General features: G+C 47.8%; 5 protein-coding genes and 1 long non-coding RNA gene across 9 annotated transcripts; 4 read left to right on the top strand and 2 right to left on the bottom strand.

Annotated features, from left to right (window-relative positions):
• Window positions 1-322: 322 nt before the first annotated feature.
• Window positions 323-6,189, top strand: LOC6616131 (ubiquitin-conjugating enzyme E2 Q2). 2 transcript variants are annotated; one of them, XM_002040460.2, is made up of 9 exons: window positions 323-391; window positions 1,328-2,096; window positions 3,589-3,705; window positions 3,775-4,062; window positions 4,201-4,275; window positions 4,334-4,625; window positions 4,689-4,837; window positions 4,918-4,996; window positions 5,057-6,189. In XM_002040460.2, the coding sequence occupies exons 2-9, from the start codon at window positions 1,935-1,937 to the stop codon at window positions 5,086-5,088; spliced, it is 1,194 nt and encodes a 397-aa protein (XP_002040496.1). In that variant the 5' UTR covers window positions 323-391; window positions 1,328-1,934; the 3' UTR covers window positions 5,089-6,189. The 2 variants fall into 2 exon arrangements, with proteins under 2 accessions (XP_002040496.1, XP_032581979.1); XM_032726088.1 differs by lacking the exons at window positions 323-391; window positions 1,328-2,096 and adding an exon at window positions 3,417-3,440.
• LOC6616130 (U3 small nucleolar RNA-associated protein 15 homolog) lies at window positions 6,144-8,057 on the bottom strand. The gene is made up of 2 exons (XM_002040459.2): window positions 7,890-8,057; window positions 6,144-7,833 (listed from the first exon to the last, which is right to left on the bottom strand). Exons 1-2 carry the CDS (start codon window positions 7,980-7,982, stop codon window positions 6,319-6,321), a joined length of 1,608 nt encoding a protein of 535 aa, XP_002040495.1. The 5' UTR covers window positions 7,983-8,057; the 3' UTR covers window positions 6,144-6,318.
• A 299-nt stretch (window positions 8,058-8,356) lies between these two features.
• LOC6616129 (protein prenyltransferase alpha subunit repeat-containing protein 1) lies at window positions 8,357-10,630 on the top strand. The gene is made up of 3 exons (XM_002040458.2): window positions 8,357-8,917; window positions 9,002-9,390; window positions 9,441-10,630. The coding sequence occupies exons 1-3, from the start codon at window positions 8,832-8,834 to the stop codon at window positions 10,160-10,162; spliced, it is 1,197 nt and encodes a 398-aa protein (XP_002040494.1). The 5' UTR covers window positions 8,357-8,831; the 3' UTR covers window positions 10,163-10,630.
• Window positions 10,631-10,760: 130 nt separating this feature from the next.
• LOC6616128 (UNC93-like protein) lies at window positions 10,761-16,395 on the top strand. Of its 3 annotated transcripts, none has more exons than XM_032726086.1 (5): window positions 10,761-11,134; window positions 12,149-12,562; window positions 12,624-12,998; window positions 13,380-14,718; window positions 14,777-16,395. In XM_032726086.1, the coding sequence occupies exons 2-5, from the start codon at window positions 12,416-12,418 to the stop codon at window positions 15,136-15,138; spliced, it is 2,223 nt and encodes a 740-aa protein (XP_032581977.1). In that variant the 5' UTR covers window positions 10,761-11,134; window positions 12,149-12,415; the 3' UTR covers window positions 15,139-16,395. The 3 variants fall into 3 exon arrangements, with proteins under 3 accessions (XP_032581977.1, XP_002040493.2, XP_032581978.1); XM_002040457.2 differs by having other exon boundaries at window positions 13,383-14,718; window positions 14,777-15,138; XM_032726087.1 differs by lacking the exon at window positions 10,761-11,134 and adding an exon at window positions 12,053-12,067 and having other exon boundaries at window positions 14,777-15,138.
• On the bottom strand, window positions 11,136-12,155 carry LOC116802254. Its single transcript, XR_004362620.1, has 2 exons — window positions 11,963-12,155; window positions 11,136-11,907 (listed from the first exon to the last, which is right to left on the bottom strand). It is a non-coding gene; the product is annotated as an uncharacterized LOC116802254 (long non-coding RNA).
• Window positions 16,396-16,653: 258 nt separating the features above from the next.
• On the top strand, window positions 16,654-18,462 carry LOC6616127 (alpha-tocopherol transfer protein-like). The gene is made up of 6 exons (XM_002040456.2): window positions 16,654-16,838; window positions 17,175-17,334; window positions 17,387-17,468; window positions 17,537-17,869; window positions 17,925-18,061; window positions 18,120-18,462. Exons 1-6 carry the CDS (start codon window positions 16,709-16,711, stop codon window positions 18,187-18,189), a joined length of 912 nt encoding a protein of 303 aa, XP_002040492.1. The 5' UTR covers window positions 16,654-16,708; the 3' UTR covers window positions 18,190-18,462.
• The last annotated feature ends 43 nt before the right edge of the window (window positions 18,463-18,505 follow it).

The following is an 18,505-nucleotide window of genomic DNA, read 5'->3' as shown; positions in this document are numbered from 1 at the left end:
CCGATTGGACTTTTGGTTCCTTGCGTGGCGCGTTGTGTCACAAGTAGATAATACTGACATTTAATAATTACAACCAATTTTTAAAATTCCCCCCGAAACGTAGTCGTTACTTTGGCTTGTGCCCTCGCTAACTGCGAAGCGCGTACAGAGCTACACGTGGTTCGTGTATTCACTAAGAGGTAAGGGGCTTTGTTAAGACTTCTAGCTATATTTGCATATAGATACCAACCATCGATATGCCGATACACGAATAAGCATCGGCTGTCGGATCCATCGATGACCAACGTATCGCCATTCGCGGATCACTAATTTGTTGTTGGTAAAAAAGGTAAAGCGGGCGGGCGTGCGTGGAACTGAATTTAATTCTCCGTGTCACAATTTTCGCAGTTGTGTGCGTATATTATTTTGTTGTTTTTCTTTTTTTTATTGTCTTTTTCCTGAAGAATTTTCTCCGCTGCGGTTTGGCTTACAACTAACTACATGCCTATTTGCGCAAGTGTATGTGTGCGAGAAGAGTTGCTTCTTTCTGCGGCCGTTTTTCCGTGTATCTGTGCCTCTATTTGTGCTCCGTGTTCCGTGCAAACAAAGGATTTGTTCTTGGGGCTCCCTCCGTGCACAGTTAGTTTTTCGCCTTAGTCGCTTAAATATTGATAAATGATTAAAAGTGCCAGTGTGTGCGTCCGAGTGTGTGTGTGTGTATGCAATGCTGAAAACGCAGACTTCGGTCAGTGAAAGAAGGGGTGGTGGGAAGCAGGAGGAAAAGGTGGTGGAGGAGAGCAAAAGAGAGGTGCCGAGGAAAACAGTTATGCAGCTGGGAACAGTGGAGCCTCGGCAAAAAAAAAAAAAATTGGCTCACTTCTCGATTTTCGATTGCCCATATTTGAAACTTTCCTCTTTGTCATGGGTTATCTCATTTGTCTCCATTTTTCTTTCAATTCGAGCTTTTTTTCTGTAACAATATCCTTGTGGGGAGCACACAAAAATAACAAACTCAGCAGAAAGCGGTAGTTAACAAAGAGGGGGATAGGGGTGAAACGCAATATTTGTTTTTTTTGTTTTTGCCGATTTCCAATCGGTTTCGATGAGTTTCGATCATTGCGTAGGCAAGAGACCTGCTGTGCGAGTGAGATGGCGCTAGAGATTGGTACAAGTGTGTGTCAGGTTTTGTCTGCTGTTCTTGTGTACGTCCGGGTGTGTGTGTGTAAGCCAACTACCGATTGTTGTTTTTGTTTTGGCTAGTCAGCGTTAGACGCGGCAACAACAATAATAATAAAACAAAAGTTAATATCAAGCTGAGTGAAACACGTGTTTAAAACTCCAATTGCAGCTTTAATGCCCAGCACAAACCAACAAACAAACACATCAACAGTATAAGAAAACGATAGTAAGTCGGGAAAATCAAAGTGCAAATCTGAACTTAAAAAAAGCATAGAGTGCGAGCAAGACAGCGCATGCTGGGCGCCGCAGGAGCTGTAGAAGAAGAAGAAGCAGTGAGAGTGAAGTTGACTGGAAGTGGAGTGGAAAAAGAAGAGCGAGAAGAGAGCCAGCGAAAACAACAAAGAACAACCAGTCGACTCCAAAAAATCGCCCTTTCAATCTACCTCCAAACACGAGCAAAATCCTCATTCTAATAAAAAGCTCAATAACTAATTGAGTAAACAAAATAAAAAAATGCACATAAATGCACCCTAAAGAACATCTCAAAAACTTAAAAGGGCCATCTGGAGTGGGCAGATAAAAGCAGCTGACAAAAAAAAATCTATTAATCCCATACCAGCTTTCTACGCCTGGAAGTAGCAAAGGTAGAGCGCAAGAGAGGGGGGAGTTAGCTCCCTTAAACCCCACGAACCACAAAACTCCATTTGGACCACGAAATAATCATAAGCACGAAAAAGCCCAGACCAGACCAGTTGCCTTTTTTAGCCCGCCACAAGATGGCGTGCCTTAACACCCTGAAGCAGGAAATCAAAACGCTAGAGAAGATCTTTCCGAAGAACCACGAGCGTTTTCAGATCCTCAATTCCAGCGTCGACGAACTGCTTTGCCGTTTTATCGATAAGAATGGAAAGCGGTACGATATTCACGCTAACATAACGGTAAGTCACCATGATCGACCATATAAGTCTAAACTAAAATCTTCTGTTTGGTAATTTGGGGAAGTTGTATGGCTAAAAAGACAGTGATAGTGAAGTTAAGGGGATGTGAAATGATTCGGGCCAATAGATTGCTAACAAGTTTTTCCCATTGAGCCCACCTTCTCGGCAAGTATAACCTTAGCAAAAAGAGTATACAAGTTCGAAGTTAAAGCGAGAGGTTCTTATTTCTCTGCGCATCTGTCTTATCGTCTCCAGTAATCAATAGATAGGAGTATTGCAACTGAAGGAGGGCGACTATAAATGCGCAGTGTTTGCAAGTGATTTGGAGCTTGTTGCTGGAAGGGATTACGGGTTCTGGAGGAACTCACTCGAATCCCTAGTTCCGTTTTCGTATGTGAAAATCTCTTGATATTCTTCTGTTAATATTTTACGTAAGTCCGTCTTCTTTTTGGTCCAGTACTTTAGTGATTTTATCTGTCCAAATTTTTGCTCTCTTCCTTGCAATAGTGCTATCCTTGTCTGCTTGTTGAATCTACTTCTTCGACTTTTCTTTATCGGTTCGCCCTCTCTCTCTCTCTTTCCCGCTTATGCGTGATTATATAGGCGAGGATTTGTGCCGATTCTTTATTCCCACGCTGCTCAGTTAAGATGGAATATACGTACGTACGTATGTATATTTGTGTTACGTCGAGGTAGTCGATGCCCTTTGGCCGCTCTCTCAGGTTCGCTCTCTTTCTACTCTTCTGGTTCAGACCAACATAGACAGATTTTAAAGATTTCAGTCATGGGATAATTACAATGGGATCTGTATACATATGCATATGTATGTATTTCGCAGCTAAACATTTAATTTTTGCTGAAATTGTCAAAAGCAATCGCACCTCGATTCATACAAAAGCGGGCTCCTGCACTTTGCAGTACGGAGTGACACCCTCGACGAGGTGTGATTCATTGTACCCGATCATCGGCTGCCGAGCTGTTCCATCTGTTTTCTGTCTTCTGTGCACTGATCCCCGCTTGGTTCAACGATCTAATTAAAGGTTATAATTTCATACATTCTGCCGCCTTTGGATCGCCGTTGTTTAGTATTTGTTTATTTACATGTGCATGCAAAGTGGATAAGTCGGCGACGACAATTCAGCTGAGAAGCGAAAGAAACAAGTTCGAGACTGGAAATGGGAATGGGAATAGGTCTTCTCGGCGAGTCAAAGTCCTTGACCAACCCCACACACGCGATGGGTTGGGCCCACCCCATTGGCTAAAAGTACAGGGGATTCCCGATAAGACTTACGCCAAGGCAAACATTTAATCGAGCCCACTGTTAATAGAAAACCAATGAACTTGGTACATAGCAATTTCAGTATGAAAACTAAGGCTTTTCAAGATTGAACAGCTCTGGCGCTATGTTCTTCCAACTAGTTTCATTGCCAAACCAGTTGCTATCCAGATATTTACGATACGCTAATGCTATATGCCTGGTTCTCTCCTGCAGGAAACCTATCCCTCATCGCCGCCAGTTTGGTTCGCCGAGAGCGAGGAGACGAGCGTCACAAATGCTGTTCAAATACTTAGCAATACGAATGGACGTGATAATCACGTGATCAATCAGGTGAGTACTTATGGCAGGTTTCGAAATCTATCGCCTGTGAACTGACAATCCCAAACCAAATTCTTGCAGGTGGGCATACTGCTGCGTGAGCTGTGCCGCCTTCACAACGTTCCACTGCCACCCGACATCGATAATTTGGCTCTGCCGCTGCAAACGCCGCCGCCATCCGCTTCCCCCCTTCGCTGCGAGCAGAGACCAGGTGGTGGTGGAGCGGGGGGCGGTGGCGGACCCCACGGCAACGAGGAGACCGATTCGGATCAGGAGGAGATCGAGGATCCCATCGGAGAGAGCGAACAGGAGAGCGAGGGCGATGAGGACTTGCCGCTGGAAATGGATGATGTACGCAGTACAAACAAGGTGAGCTTTAGGTGTAAAATTGTCTGCAATTCAATTTTGATTTGTTGGTTAGGAGAGTTAGTTATTTATATATAATTTCTGGGCGAAGATGTCAATCAATTATTATTTTTAAATCGTTTTGATATCCGTGAAATGCAGAAGGACGACATGGAAGTGGAACACCTAGCGACTCTAGAAAGACTGCGTCAAAGTCAGAGACAAGACTATCTAAAAGTGAGTACCCCGATACTTTGCCTTGAATATCTATATCTTAAGTTTTACTCGCCATTAGGGTTCCGTTTCGGGTTCCGTGCAGGCAACCGATCGCTTAATGAAGGAACTACGCGACATTTATCGCTCAGACGCCTTCAAGAAGAACATGTATTCTATTGAGCTCGTCAATGAGTCGATTTACGAATGGAACATTCGCCTCAAGTCTGTCGACCCGGACAGCCCGCTGCACAGTGATCTGCAAATGCTCAAGGAGAAGGAGGGCAAGGACAGCATACTGCTCAACATCCTGTTCAAGGAGACGTATCCCTTCGAGCCGCCATTTGTGCGCGTCGTCCATCCGATTATCTCAGGTGGGATTTGCTGAGTATATTTATATCATGGACGTTTATTTGAATGTTTCTTGTCTTTACAAGGCGGCTATGTGCTCATCGGTGGAGCCATCTGCATGGAATTGCTGACCAAACAGGGCTGGAGCTCGGCATATACTGTGGAAGCGGTTATCATGCAAATTGCAGCCACACTCGTCAAGGGAAAGGCGCGCATCCAGTTCGGGGCTACCAAAGTATGTAAAATTTATAGAATTCGAGTCGACAAAATGGACGTCCTTTTTATTAAATACTCTTAACAACCTTCTACAAACAGGCACTGACTCAGGGCCAATACAGTTTGGCTCGAGCACAGCAGAGCTTCAAATCTCTGGTGCAGATTCACGAAAAGAATGGTAGGCCCAGAAATGCAACGTAAGATGAGCAACGATTGACACGGAAACTTTTTATTGCAGGATGGTTCACCCCGCCCAAGGAAGATGGCTAAAACAAGAGTGGAGTCCACTGATGAACATCCTTCCTAGAATAACGCATGCCAGCCCACACCAATCAACACCAGCCCTCACACCGCCAAAATTAGCCTGTCCACATCCGCCAAGCACACATCCCGCACTCACTGCCGGCTGGATCTGATATGTCTGATGTCTGATCTGGTCAGGACCAATATGGACGAAGCGCCCATTTTTAAGAAGATGGCCCACACAATAATTGCTTGCAGGGCCGATGTATGTTTAAGTGCTCCGTTGCATTCATATGTATATGCCCACTCGTCTTTTCTGTAGTGTGTAGTGAAGCCGTGTATCCTGTACAGAGTCTTGGAAACTGGAGCTGCATATATTGGTGTACAAGTGTCAAAGAAATGAGCAGCTGAAGAGTGTAAAATGTCTATGTCTATATCTGTTATGTATATGAGTATGCTTTTTATTTAAATTGTAAATGTAGTGGCTTTGAACCTTGCAAACAGCAACCACAATCCCCATACACTTCACGCACACCCACACACACACTCCTAAATTGTAAATTAGTTAAGTCGAAATGTATTCTTATTTAAGTTTAACAAATCCGTGGTATCTTATATTTTTCCCTTTAACTGGTAAGCTAGCCACACAAGGAAAGGCATGTTGGCAAAAGTTGATGCGATGTCGATCGGAATAGATATATATATCTATACATACATATAATTATACATAAATATAAAGATATATATTAATATTAGTGCGAGAGTTTAGCTTAAGCAGAATAATACAGAACGATGCGTCGAAGATGAGCAAATTCTAAGTGTAAATTCGTCTTTCCAAATAATCGTAAAATAACGTAAATCTAACTATAAAAAAGAATTAAAAATGAAAACTAAATCGAGTAGTTGGAGAACGAAAATCGTAAATATTTGCAAGTAAATTACCCATTATATTAAAAAAAAGTTAGTTTTCGCGGGCAGCTGTTTTGCTGCCCATTACCATTGTTTTTTTTTATTATGCGTACAACGGCAGACAAAATTTCATTGTAAATTTCAAAACTGAAATTGGCATGCACGACGAAACGTTCATTTTAAGTATGTATTTAATAAAGAAGATATATACATGCATAATACGGATTGAAACTACTTATTTGAGTCGAAAGAGAATACAGTCGATTTTTGGGCTGTCTTGCTAATTGTGTATTTCTTAAACTATAAACATATACATATACGAAATTTCACTTAAGATTAAAGCTATGGTCACTCCACTAAGACCACGTAATTTTGCGCCGCCTCGGAGGGATGCATCATAGGTGTCTTTGCCTCCACATAGGTAGGCTTATGGACTACCTCGCTATTGTCCATTGAAATCCCAATGAGCATATCCACAGCACCCTTCATCCGCATAAGCTCGGCGGTGAGCCTCACCTCCTCCTGCATAGCAAGTGACAATCGTTGCAAGGCTTTCATCAGCTTCTGGCTGTAGGCCACCAATTGCTGCTCGAAGACATCCATGACCGTCCTGGCGGCCATCATCAGCGGGCGCATGAATCGCGACTCGCCCAAGTGGTTGCAAATGAAGTCGATGAAACGGACATACACTGCCTCTTGACGACCCGTGAGGGCTTTTCCCAGTGATCCACGGTGCAGAAGGTCCGTGATGACAGCCACAACGAGCTCCGGCTGGTTTCCCATCTTCTGCGCATTCATCACGTCGTCCAAAGCCTTCTTGTGGTTAAACATGCGCAAGTGCACATCGTAGTATTTCAATCCGGGTCCCTTGACGCGGTCCTTGATCGTGTGATCAACCTCTTGGGTGTTGTTCGTGCGTTTTTTACTCCTGAAGTACTTTCGAGCGCTATCCGCTCGAATCTTTTTTAAATGACTGGGCTTGCTGTCTACCATCATGCGACGAATGGAGACTAGGCCATCGACCATCCCAGCCACAACTGCCTGATCCCCGTTAGCGACGGCCATGCTGACCACTGCATTGGGATAGGTCAACGTTTTCACTGTTTTGTAGGTGCTCACATCGTAGATTTTCACGTGCCTATCGAGCCCGCCTGAGAGCAATCTCCTGCCATCGGATCCCAGTCGCAGACAAGTTACTGTTTTGTGATGCTGCGACATCATGGTGAGCAGACGGCAGCCGCTGATTAGATCCCATACACGCACCTGGCTGCCGCCGGCGCTGACGAAAATAGAACCGTTCGGAAGGAACAACATGGACTCCACAGGAGCTCCGTGATCCAAGGTGCGCTGCACCGCCGTTTCCGCTCTCGTATCGTACAGATTGATCTTGCCATCGTAGCCGCCGGAGACGAACATATGCCCTGCCTGCGGATGCATGGCGCCAGCACGAACGTAGTCAGTGTGCGTGTCCTCGTACGTTTGCACCACCTTCTCGTTCGCCACGTCCCACAGACGGACCGACTTGTCGTCTCCAAAACTGGCTAGCTGCAGCTTGTCCGCCGTAAAGAAGGTGCGGTGTACTGGTGCCGTGTGTCCCTTGAACAAACGCAAGATGTTGCGACTGGTGGTGTCGAATAGCTTGACATGGCCTTCCTCGTCGCCGGCGGCCAGGAGTCGACCATCCTGCCGGAAGGTGGCTCCGTATGCGGTCTTTTGGAATCGGGAAAGGTTATTTACTACAAGCATGGTCACCAGGTTGTAGATCTGAACGCGCACCGAACAGGTCACAACAAAGTTGTCAGGATCGGTTGGACTGAAGTCCAAATAGTCGATGGTGTTGTGCTCCTTGAGTATTTCTGGTTCCTGTGGATTGCAGAAGTTAAACAGTGATCTGGTTTGTCGAGTCCTATACAACTCACCGCCAGTCGGTCCCAGTATACCGTATCCGGCGTTTCCACCTGGGACCGCTGTTGAAAACGCCTTGTGTTCAGTGGAAGAAAGGAGTTCTGCATCCTGTCTGTATTTTTCTACTACTAAAACTACCAAATCTCTTTCGCGCGCGCACGTGTTTCATCGGAAAAAGTGTGACCAGCGGAATGGAGCAGTGGTGGCGAACAAGATGGTTTTTAGCCAAATAAGCGTGCACTCAAATACGGAGATGCGCATTGACCCAATAAATTTGCTTAAATATCTTAATCATTCTGCTTTCAACTATTTATGAAAGGCATATACTTAATAAATATTAAATTAAGTGTTTTCCATGTAAAGTTATATTGAATGTAGCAAAAAATAAATGAAAAATTTTAAAATGCCAGCTAATGCCTGCTTTTAATAGCCGTTTTCCCGACAGTTGGTTCTGACGTGGATTAGTCGGTTATCGTGGCAGGTGCCTCTGTTATTGTGCACACCAAACACATGTTTGCAAACAAACATATGCTCACCGTCGCCAAAAAAAGGGAAAACATTTCCGAGCTTGCGGACCGATCCGCCGGAGAACCGCGCTTTGGGGTGAACCAGATTGACAGCCCCTCGCACTGGGCACTGAAATAATAATAATAATAGAGGCTAGATCTCGTGTCCAGACCCCGGCTTAATTGAAATTTATTTGTTGTGATGCGACCGCCACTGGGGGTTCCATAGTCGCGTAGACAGGGTTCCAGCCTCCGCACTCTCGTCCTCTGTCCTCTTCCTCTTCCCCTTTACAAATCTTAATTAACCGGAGACATTGAGCATGTTCATATTAATTGGAGGCAATCAATGTGCCTGAGACCCTCGAATCAAACGGAACGGAAGCGAGATCTCCGAGGAAGCAGCAACCACATCCCCATTGAAATTCCACGTTCGGACTATACTCAAATTCCATGGAGGAGGAACGCAACGAGAAAAAGGTGCTCTGCGAGAAGATCATCAGGGACATCAATGCGGTGTTCCTCAAGGATCAGGATCTGTGAGTCGAGCATTTAGTTCTACTATAGATTTGATCAGACTACTAGCAATGAAAGCAATCCTGAATTGTTGTTATCTCCACCAGCGCTTCCTTTGAAATTATACCCAAGGAAGCCAACTGCAACAAATCGCCGGTTGTGCATGTGGAGCACAATTTGGGCCTTGAATCGTGGTGTGCCCAGCATGTCTACGACCACGCCCATCGCACCCTCATCTCCCATCGCCGTCAAACCACGGCGCAACAGCTGCGGACGCTGCAGCAGCAGCAGCAGAGCGACTCCCTGGCCAAATATCTAAACGTGGCTCTGCTGATCAATTCCGATGTGACCACCTTCTGGCACATCCGCCGCCAGCTGGTGCAAAAGAATCGGCTAAGCATCAACAAGGAGCTGCAGTTCTCCGCACTCGTGCTCTCCATCAAACCGAAGTCCAACGAAGCATTCGCCTACCGCCGTTGGCTGTACTCATTTCAAAGTAAGAGGACGTCGGCAACTGGAGATCCCATTTCATTCCATTATTTCCAGGTGCCGATGCTATTGACTGGCCCAATGAGATCGGGATATGCGAAAGGGCCGCCGATAGGTGCGCCAGCAACTACCACGCCTGGTCGCACCGCCAGTGGATCCTTCAGAACGGCCCCTGCCTGCTGCAATCGGAACTGCTACGCACGGAGAAGTTTATGCGGAAGCACATCAGTGACTACAGCTGCTACCACTACCGCCAAGTGCTCCTGAGTCGTGCCTATGAGCTCAGCTTTGCCCTTCCCAAGGATTCCGGAGCCAGTGGTTCGTCTCCGTTAGCCAGTCTGCAGCAACTACTGACCAGCTATGGCCTGGAATGTGAAGCCAATGCCGAGGATCTGCTGGGTCTCTTGCTGCCACATGTGAATCTGAGTTCCGTGAACAAGCAAAGGCTAATATCATTTCTTTACTGCTGCAACGTGGCCGCCAACGACATGCGGCTGTGTGCAGAGCAGCGCTTGATGTACGGATCGCGGGATTGCTTCGAGCTGCATCGCCGTGCGGCCCTTAAGTTCATCGTGGAGCAGTGCGTGCGTCTGCAATTGGGCTTGCCCAGTGGCCAACTGTTACCAGCGGCGTCAGGCGATTTGCGTTCGCATTTGGGCAACTTTAACTTCGAAGATAATCCGTTTTTAAGTGCCGTGCGGCGCGAGGAGTCCACCCTGGGCGGTAAGCACCGGCGGTGGTGCAATCTTCACCTCAGCTTTGGATATCCAGCGGACTAGACAGCGCTACCTGATAAAGCTCAAATCAATCTACTCACTCCCGAATTTTCCGTTTTCCCATCCGTTCTGAATTGTGGCAAGTGTTAATTGCGAGGTATTTCCTACCTGGTTATCGTCCCCAAAATACAGAAACTTTTGCAAGACAAATTGTTAAAAAGTAATATACTAGAAACGAAGACGATTCAAAACGGATTTGGAAACGGAAATTACTCGATTCTATATATTATAAATGTGCGATCCAAAGACAAAGTTCAACTACCCCGATATGACAACGGATCTCACTGGTCCGCCAATTGCATTTCGATATCTATTAGCGTTACCTGTTCGTTTCTGTTCTCAATCTGATCCGGGCACGATTTGTTAGCCCTTTGTTCAGAAGTACAACTTAACCGATTATCGCCATGCCATGCACGTGTTTGTTGTTAGCCAATTGCAGTTAGTTTTTAAATAAATCCAACTCATAGACGACGTCTTTTTTATGCAGTTTGAAAGTCGAGCGGGACTGCTCGTTCAGTTCGAGGATATCGATTCGGTCGGTAATGGCCGTAATGAGCACTCAAAATGCATTGTATAGGGGTTTCTTTTGCGCAGAGCAGTTGTAATATGGGATGGTATCGTTTTGTGGCGGTGCAGCCACAGCCACAGCCACAGGCACAGCCATGCCATCCCATCCCTTCCCCGAGTGAACTGGGGATTGTGGGGCAACGAGTACCGATTGCGCATGCCTGGGATGCGAGGTGGGATGTGCGAGATGCTGCCGAAGGCCCGAGATGACAACAATTTCAGCAGCGGACTCTGAATCGCCAGGCCGTAATCCCTACCAGCTTTTCAGTGTGTTTCTGGAGCAGTTCGCGTGCGGCGGTGTTTTGTGCAGTGTTGAGTGGCGAAAGTGCTGGCTTCTTTGAAGGCTTACAAACAATTTGTTCTCGACTCGTCGAAAAAAGTGCATTCCAGTCAACCGAGAATCCAAAAGTAATAAACAAAGTATATTATTCGTTTTTTTTAGTTTGCTGAACGGGGTTCCGTTTGTGGATACATGTGTACACGCCAAGAGGATTTCAAGGGAGCATTGCATCGAGAGTGTGTGTGCGCTTTTCTGTGCCCGTCTTTGTTTGGTTTTAAAATATTCATATTCGTTTTCCATCCGCCCTCTTTGCATTTTTTATAACTCCCACCCACTTTTCCTGCCCCAAGGGGCGTGGGCCCAAAACTGCGCTTCCATCGCAGTTCACTTCATGGGTGTGTGGTGTTCGTGGGGGGTGGGGGTTAGTTTATGATGTTTATGAGTTGATTATGGGCTGCAAAGTACTGTGCCATTGTCTTCGGGACCTGTTCCCTCCGGGCATCCTCAGGATCTCGTCCTGTCCCGTCCCGTCCTGTCCTGGAAATATACCTCGGAATACCTTACCCTGGGGCACCTTCGGCTGCACATGTGTAGATAACTCAAAGTGGACACACCTGATGATTTTGTGCCAGTGTGGGTGGGTGGGGTGTGTGTGCGAAGTTCCTACGGCCAAGGGAGCTACACTCGCGGCTGCACTAATAGCAGCGGCTAATAATAATTAGTGAGTTGCCAAGTAGTCCTACTAGTGGAAACTTAATCTAATTGGTGAGCATTAAGGTGTCACTTCCGTAGGACTTCAATCAGATTAGGATTAGCTAGCCTAGAAGCTTGTTACTCCCATCATCTATTCTTAGCCAAATCGTTTCCTTGCTTGCACACCTATTTTTGCGACCGCGAGTGCCTGTGAATGTGCCAGAATGTAGTGAGTGAGTAACGGTAACGGCAACGAAACGTACATGTGCGCATATGTAGGGCCCATGGCCCATATAAGTATGCAGTGCACGTACGGCTAGGCGGATGTGTGTGTGTGCGTGTGTGCGAGTAACGGTTTCCAGGTGCAGGTGACAACTCGATAAGCAGCCGATAGATGGCGCTGCCGTTCAGGTCCCGCAACTTTTTCATTTCCTGTTTCCACTTCACAGGCATTCCGCTGCAGCAGAACAATATTTGCGCTTTGATACAGGCATATACGCGGAATTGGGGGCGTGGCAGGTCGGCGGCGGACAATGAACCCGCCCACGCAGCAAAGACAATAATTGCAGACTGGATGGGAATGGGATGTCCGTGGAGCAGCAGCATGAGTTCGCCGTTTTGGAGCGATGGCAGTACTGGATTCGCAGTGGCCCCACAATCCACATAACTCGCACTACGGGCGCTAGGTTTCGATAAGTTGGCAACAATCGCCGGAAATGGGCAGTCTGCCGAATCTTCACGAGCTGGAGGAGGCGGAGCGCAAGCGGGAGAAGCGACGGGAGTACGAACTTCTGCTGGAGCAGCGGGCCCGGGACACCAGTCGCGAGCGGGAGCGCCTCTCCGCGTTCGCTCAGCAGCGCAAGGTGAGATCGCCTGAGTAGATCCCCCTTCCTGACGACTTACGTATTCTTCTACTCCACTCAGCAATCGTCGTATAATGCTTACATAATGGCTGGTTTGGGGATTGGTGGCGGGTCCTTGAGCCTCAATGCCACCGCAGGAACTGCAACAGGCAACGGAGAGCTGCTCGGTGGCAATGGGACAACTACCGGAAAGGGTCCGAATCAGGCAGTGGGCACAGCTTCTGGATTGGCCACCAGCTCAGGTGCTCCGGTGGCCAACAGTGGCTTTGCGATGCTGGGACTGGGCAAGAAGTATGCTCCACACTCACACCACCATCAGCATCAGCACCAGCATCAGCACCATCAGCACCGTCATTCGCTGACCACCAGGCACAGAGTGCTTCGAACCCGCAGTTCAGGAGGAGCCCAGAACGTCTGGGAAGAGCAAATGATGGAGGTGAGTGCCCAGGTGAACACATAAAAAGTCCGCCCCTGTGTGAAGAGCCTTTATATAATTCATGTCACTTGCTTTCCGGCGTGGTGACACCTGTCGCATATAAATAGAATCAGGGAGCTTATCTCTCTTTGTCCTGGACACTCAACTATCTTGTGGCGATGTGTGCACAAAAGGGGTGCCCTGTGGTCATTGGTGTGTCGTGGAATGGTGGGTGTTCGGACACGGATTTTCTTTTCCAGTTGAACAACAACTACTCCCCTACTCCGATTACTCCGCCTTTGCTATTGTTAAAGTGAAAGGTAGCTGGCTGCAACGGCATTAGCCTGACAAATCCCTGGATTCCTGCTATATCCTAATACCCTTTTCTTGCATCTTTTCCAGCAGCACTTCACCACATACTCGCCGTCACCCATTTCGACGCGGTCGCATCGCATAAATCCAGTGTCCTCGTACCAGGTGCAGGCTGCTCTGGCGGCCTCCCGTCGTCGGGAGTCCATAAACAGCTCCATTGGAGCCACCTCCATCCGGCGATTGATAACACTGAACAACAGGAATTGCCGGCACAAGGTGCCAGCCCATGTGCGTCAAAAAGTGTGGCGCCAGTTTAGCTGTTTAAGCTTGGCCCACGGACTGATGAACTGCGTTCTGCTGCCGGTGATGGCGCTCCAGGGCTCCAATGCGGTGTGGCACCATCGGGAGGAATGGTTGCCCCTCGGTCCGGAGGTTGGATCCCTTCTGCTGAGTGCTCTCTTCCTGGTCGCCGCTGGGATAAGCCTGCCCAGCATTCGACTGATGAAACGATATGGTTACGGGCCACTAATTGTGGGGAACTATATGACAGTGCTCCTATTTCTCCTGTCGCACCTGTACGCCTCCATTTACACCCTTCTACCTGCCTATTTGATGCTTGGCGTGACCTTGAGCGGATCCGCTGGCTCCAAAGCCGCATTGATTGTCCACTTTGGGGGGAAGTTGAGCTGCTCCTGCGAGTCCCAGCAGTCGCAGGCGGCGGTCGATGTCTTGCACGAGGAGCACAAGATGTTTTGCAATCGGGAACAGAAGGTGAGGCGTCTGGCCAGGTGGTTCAGGGTTTCCCAGGACCTGGGTCTCATCGGAGGAGCCCTTCTGGCATCCATTTTGCTGGCCTGCAGCGATGGAAACTTTACGGGAGATTGCTCCGGATTGGTTTACTATGGAAACGAGAGCTGGCCACCACAACTGAGGGATTTCTACAATAGGAACGAGCACGGCGACAGGATCTGTGGGGTAGACATGTGTCCACTCAGAGTGCAGTCCATCCTGGCGGCGGGGTGGGCCAATGGGAGCTCCATACCCAGTTCCATCTATACTGGCTTCATCGAAAGTGAGCCTCGAGTGGCCGGGCAATCCCTGCTCTGGCTGTACGTTCTCTTCTCGGTGGTATCATTGACCCTTTCGCTGCTGATAGTGGTGGACAAGGTGCAGGCCACAGGCTCATCGCGACCGGAGCGTTTGAGAGATGTGAGCATCACGGACACCCTACTGTTTGCCGGACCCCTGGCCTATTTTGTGGGCACGGAACAGGCGTATATGATGGGTGACTTCCTGAGGGCCTTCGTTACCTGCTCCCTGGGCATCGGAATGATTGCCGGCGCGTTGATTGGCATGGGTCTGATGCAGCTCATCGTCTCCTGTACCCTGAGCATGCTGCTAAGGCACGTCAAGAGGATCGTCGTGATTTGTGAGTAGCACCAGATGGACACAGGGTACTCGAAGTTACAACGCTCTTCTCTTTGCAGTGGCTGCTTTCTTCTTCCACTCCTGTCTACTGCTGGCGCTGTCCAGTTGGAAGCCCTCAAGTGACGACAGCGCCCTGTTCTACGTGATTGCCGCCTCGTGGGGTGCATGTAATGGGATGTGGGAGACGCTCCTGCTCTCGCTGGTCACCCTCAATCATGCCAGTCATGTAACGGAGGTGCAGGCGCCTCTGCTGGCCCTTCGCTTCCTGGGACTGGGACTGACCTTCGCCGGTCACGGCTTCCTCTGCGAATCGATGAAGATCATTGCCCTGGTGGTGCTCCTCGTCATCAGTGTGCCGCCATATGCCACTCTGGAAATCCGATTGGAGGCGCAACGCAAGGCGACGCTCGTCAGCTTATGACGCAGCATCTTCAGCTAGTCCCGACGAATGCGACGGGATGTCGTGGCCCGGACGCACACCATGTGACATGTTCCGGATACGGATACAGACGCAGAACTGGATCCGGATCCGGGTCGGCGGCCAGATCTCCTCGAATCGCAGCCCGTCAGTATGGAACGAGAGACACAAGTCAAGCGACGCAAGCTACACTTCAAGCTCTGTGGACAGAAGTCGGTCGATTCGGAGCGGGATACAGTTTAAAGGAGGTTTTAACTGGAGGCAAAGCCGGCTATTGACCTCTGTCCGCGAGCCTAGAGGATAAGACTAGTTAATAGGTTTGATCTACACTCATGGGGGGTTCCCTTCTCAGTGGGTGCATTCTCAATTTATAGCATTTGCCAGTGCCAGTAATGTTGTTCCATGTCTATAACCTATCTATTAAATAGAGAAATAGAGAGAAAAAGAGAAAGAGAGAGAGAGAGCGAGAGGGAGGAAGAAAACGAGAAGAGGGGAGAAGAGCTTTATGAGCCACAATAAGCATCTAGCATGTAGAACGTTATATATGTACCAGTATATCCGATCTGAGATGATAATGATACGATATCAATTGCCGTATCTGTATACATGTATGTATTTCGCCAAAGGCTCCTCCAAAAAAGGTTTTTTGTGTGTATTTCCTAATGTAAACTCCAAGGCGTAGGTGTATTCAATTGGAACTCCAGTTTGCAGTTTCCAAGCCGAAGAGATCCGATCCGATCCGGTCCAGAGTTAATGTATGTTATGTATGTGTTGTCGGTGTTATGTGCGTTATATAGGTTTCGAGACCCTCCACTTTTGCCTACCTGTAGGTGCATCCCGATTCAGATCCAGATCCAGAACCAGATTCAGATAAAGCTAGCTGCAAACTGTTATGATAACAAGGTGAAATCCTAAGGTCTAAGGTCTAAAAGCAACAATGTTAACATTTTAAAAATTTTGAGAGTAACCCTTTTGCGACCCTTGACGATTTCATACATCGGGCTAAGTATTACGAGTATGTTGCTAGCCATATACTACGAGTATATATACATATACATGTACACATAGCCATAGGCATAGACGTACTATATATTTTTTCTTAGCGCTGGTTCCATCTGAATACTGAACAAAGCAGATCGCAAACGAATTAAACCGGTGGGACGGGAAGGCAAGTACGATAAGATCGAGTTCTACGTGTATTGGATGTGTGTTGTATATTGTAGGTGTCCATCTCCAGATCCAATAAAGATTTCAAAACAAGTCTATTAGTGTATTGCTGATTCGGCTTGCTCTCCACTGGAGCAATTAAAACCGCCCTCGTCTTTGCTTAATTGCAAACAACTGGACTCATCTGTGCGGCTAGTGGAGCTTTGCATTGGAGCTTTCACTCGCCGATCCGATCGCGAAAAGCTAAAGATCGCGTCCGAATAGTGGTCACACACTCGTATCATTTCCAGCGCATGTGTGTGTGCGGGCGGGCTTGTTAGCTTTATCAATGGGGGGGTACTTAGCTAAGTTACTTGCTTAGTTAGTGGCTTTCTGCGGCCCCTGAGAGACGCATACGGCTACCACAATGGATAAAGATACAGGGGATAAGGAGACCGCCCCCGAGACCAGCGCCTCGGCAGCGGCTGGATTGAGCGACAAGCTGGCGGATCTGGTCGCCTGGTTCGAGGCCAATCGCAATCTGCCCGAGAAGATCGGTAAGTGAGTCACTGGAATCGAATCCAAATGCGTTTCGCTCCGATTGATAACCAGTCAAGTGGCAGACGGAATTAATGGGCGCGCAATAACCTGTTGTGGTAACGATCCATTAACCTTGTAACCGAGCAGTGCCAAAGGTCAAGTGCATTAGGCACCTCCAGTGATAGCAAGGCACTTCCTCCTTGCTGAAGTTGGACTGACATGCACTTAGCTAGTGCCATATGCACACAGATACATTGATACTTGAGAATTCTATCTTTATATTGCTGCCATGTATCTTTTGTTGTGAATGCAGTAGCTTCTAGTTTATCAAAAATTCCAATTCTTCCCGATAGAACCCATAGTTATGCTACGATTCCTCAAGTGCACGGCTTTTGATGTGGAACGCACCAAGGCCCTGGTGGAGCTAAATTATAGTATGCGCAATAAGAGCCCACATCTGTTCATAGATCGCAACATGGAGGACGAGATGACCGCCAAGGGCCTGAGGGTTTCGTAAGTGCTGCAAAAGATTCAATGAGCAAGTATTAACATTTGCCCTTCACAGGGACCTTCTGGTATTACCCGGAGTCACTCCCCAGAGAAATAAGCTCATCTTTTTCCGCATGGCCGACCTGGATCCAAGTACGGTGTGTCTCGACCAGGATGTCCAATCCCCCCTTTAAATTATTGATCCACAATTGTGCTATTCTCACAGCGGAATTCTGTCGAGGAGACAAAAATCTTCGTCATGATGAGTGATGCGCGATTCACGAAGCCGGATGTGGAGAAAGAAACAGGAAGCGGAGCAGATTACGTACTAGACGAAGCGGACATCGCCGAGGGCGATGTTCAGATTGTGGACATTGGGGGCTACACCCTGCGCCACCTGGCCTACGTGTCCATATTCGTATTGCGTGTTTACATGAAGTTTCTGCAGGAAGCCTATCCTTCGCGACTCCAGGCCATGCACGTCATTAACTGCCCCACTTACCTGGACAAGCTCATCTCCATGATGTCGCCCTTTCTAAGGGAGGAAGTCCGCAACATGGTAGAACCTGAAAAGTACTTCATTCTAAGCACTAGCTAAGCAAATCGCCTTGCAGATCCGGTATCACACAGAGGGTCTGGATAGCCTCTACAAGGAAGTGCCCAGGGACATGTTGCCGGACGAGTACGGCGGCAAGGCGGGAACTGTAGCGGAACTCAAGGCGAGAGGCATCCAGTCCATCAGGGACAACGCGTGAGTATTACCTTTAGATGGGGATGCCCATGTTAGCCACCGAATCTGTACTTCATAGGGCTTACCTCAGCGACGAGCGGTACTGGAAGGTGGCCGCTCAGAGCAAGAGTCGGTGGTCCTGGTTCTGATATCCTGATCATCCAACGTGATATATACATATTTTTAAATGTGATCACGCAGCGCGTCTTGCCAAAGCGAAGATATCGATTAATTGGGGAAGTCCCAGAAACACTTACAGGTTCTAGAGCTCAGTGAAGCTGGCCCTCCATTATGAATTCTTATTTTCATATTTTATTATTTTTTTTACCAATTTCTCTATTATCAAATAAGGGGCTATTGTCGATTGATTGACAGCAATGGGAACAATATATTTGACAAAGTAATAAATTATATTAATTACATTTTATGAGGTTTTATTACACCCAAATGCCAGGTGGCTTTGAA

Source organism: Drosophila sechellia, chromosome X, assembly GCF_004382195.2.
Source record: "Drosophila sechellia strain sech25 chromosome X, ASM438219v1, whole genome shotgun sequence".
NCBI lineage: Eukaryota > Metazoa > Arthropoda > Insecta > Diptera > Drosophilidae > Drosophila > Drosophila sechellia.
The sequence above is the reverse complement of the archived record's forward strand: the minus strand, read 5'-3'. Positions and strand labels throughout refer to the sequence as shown.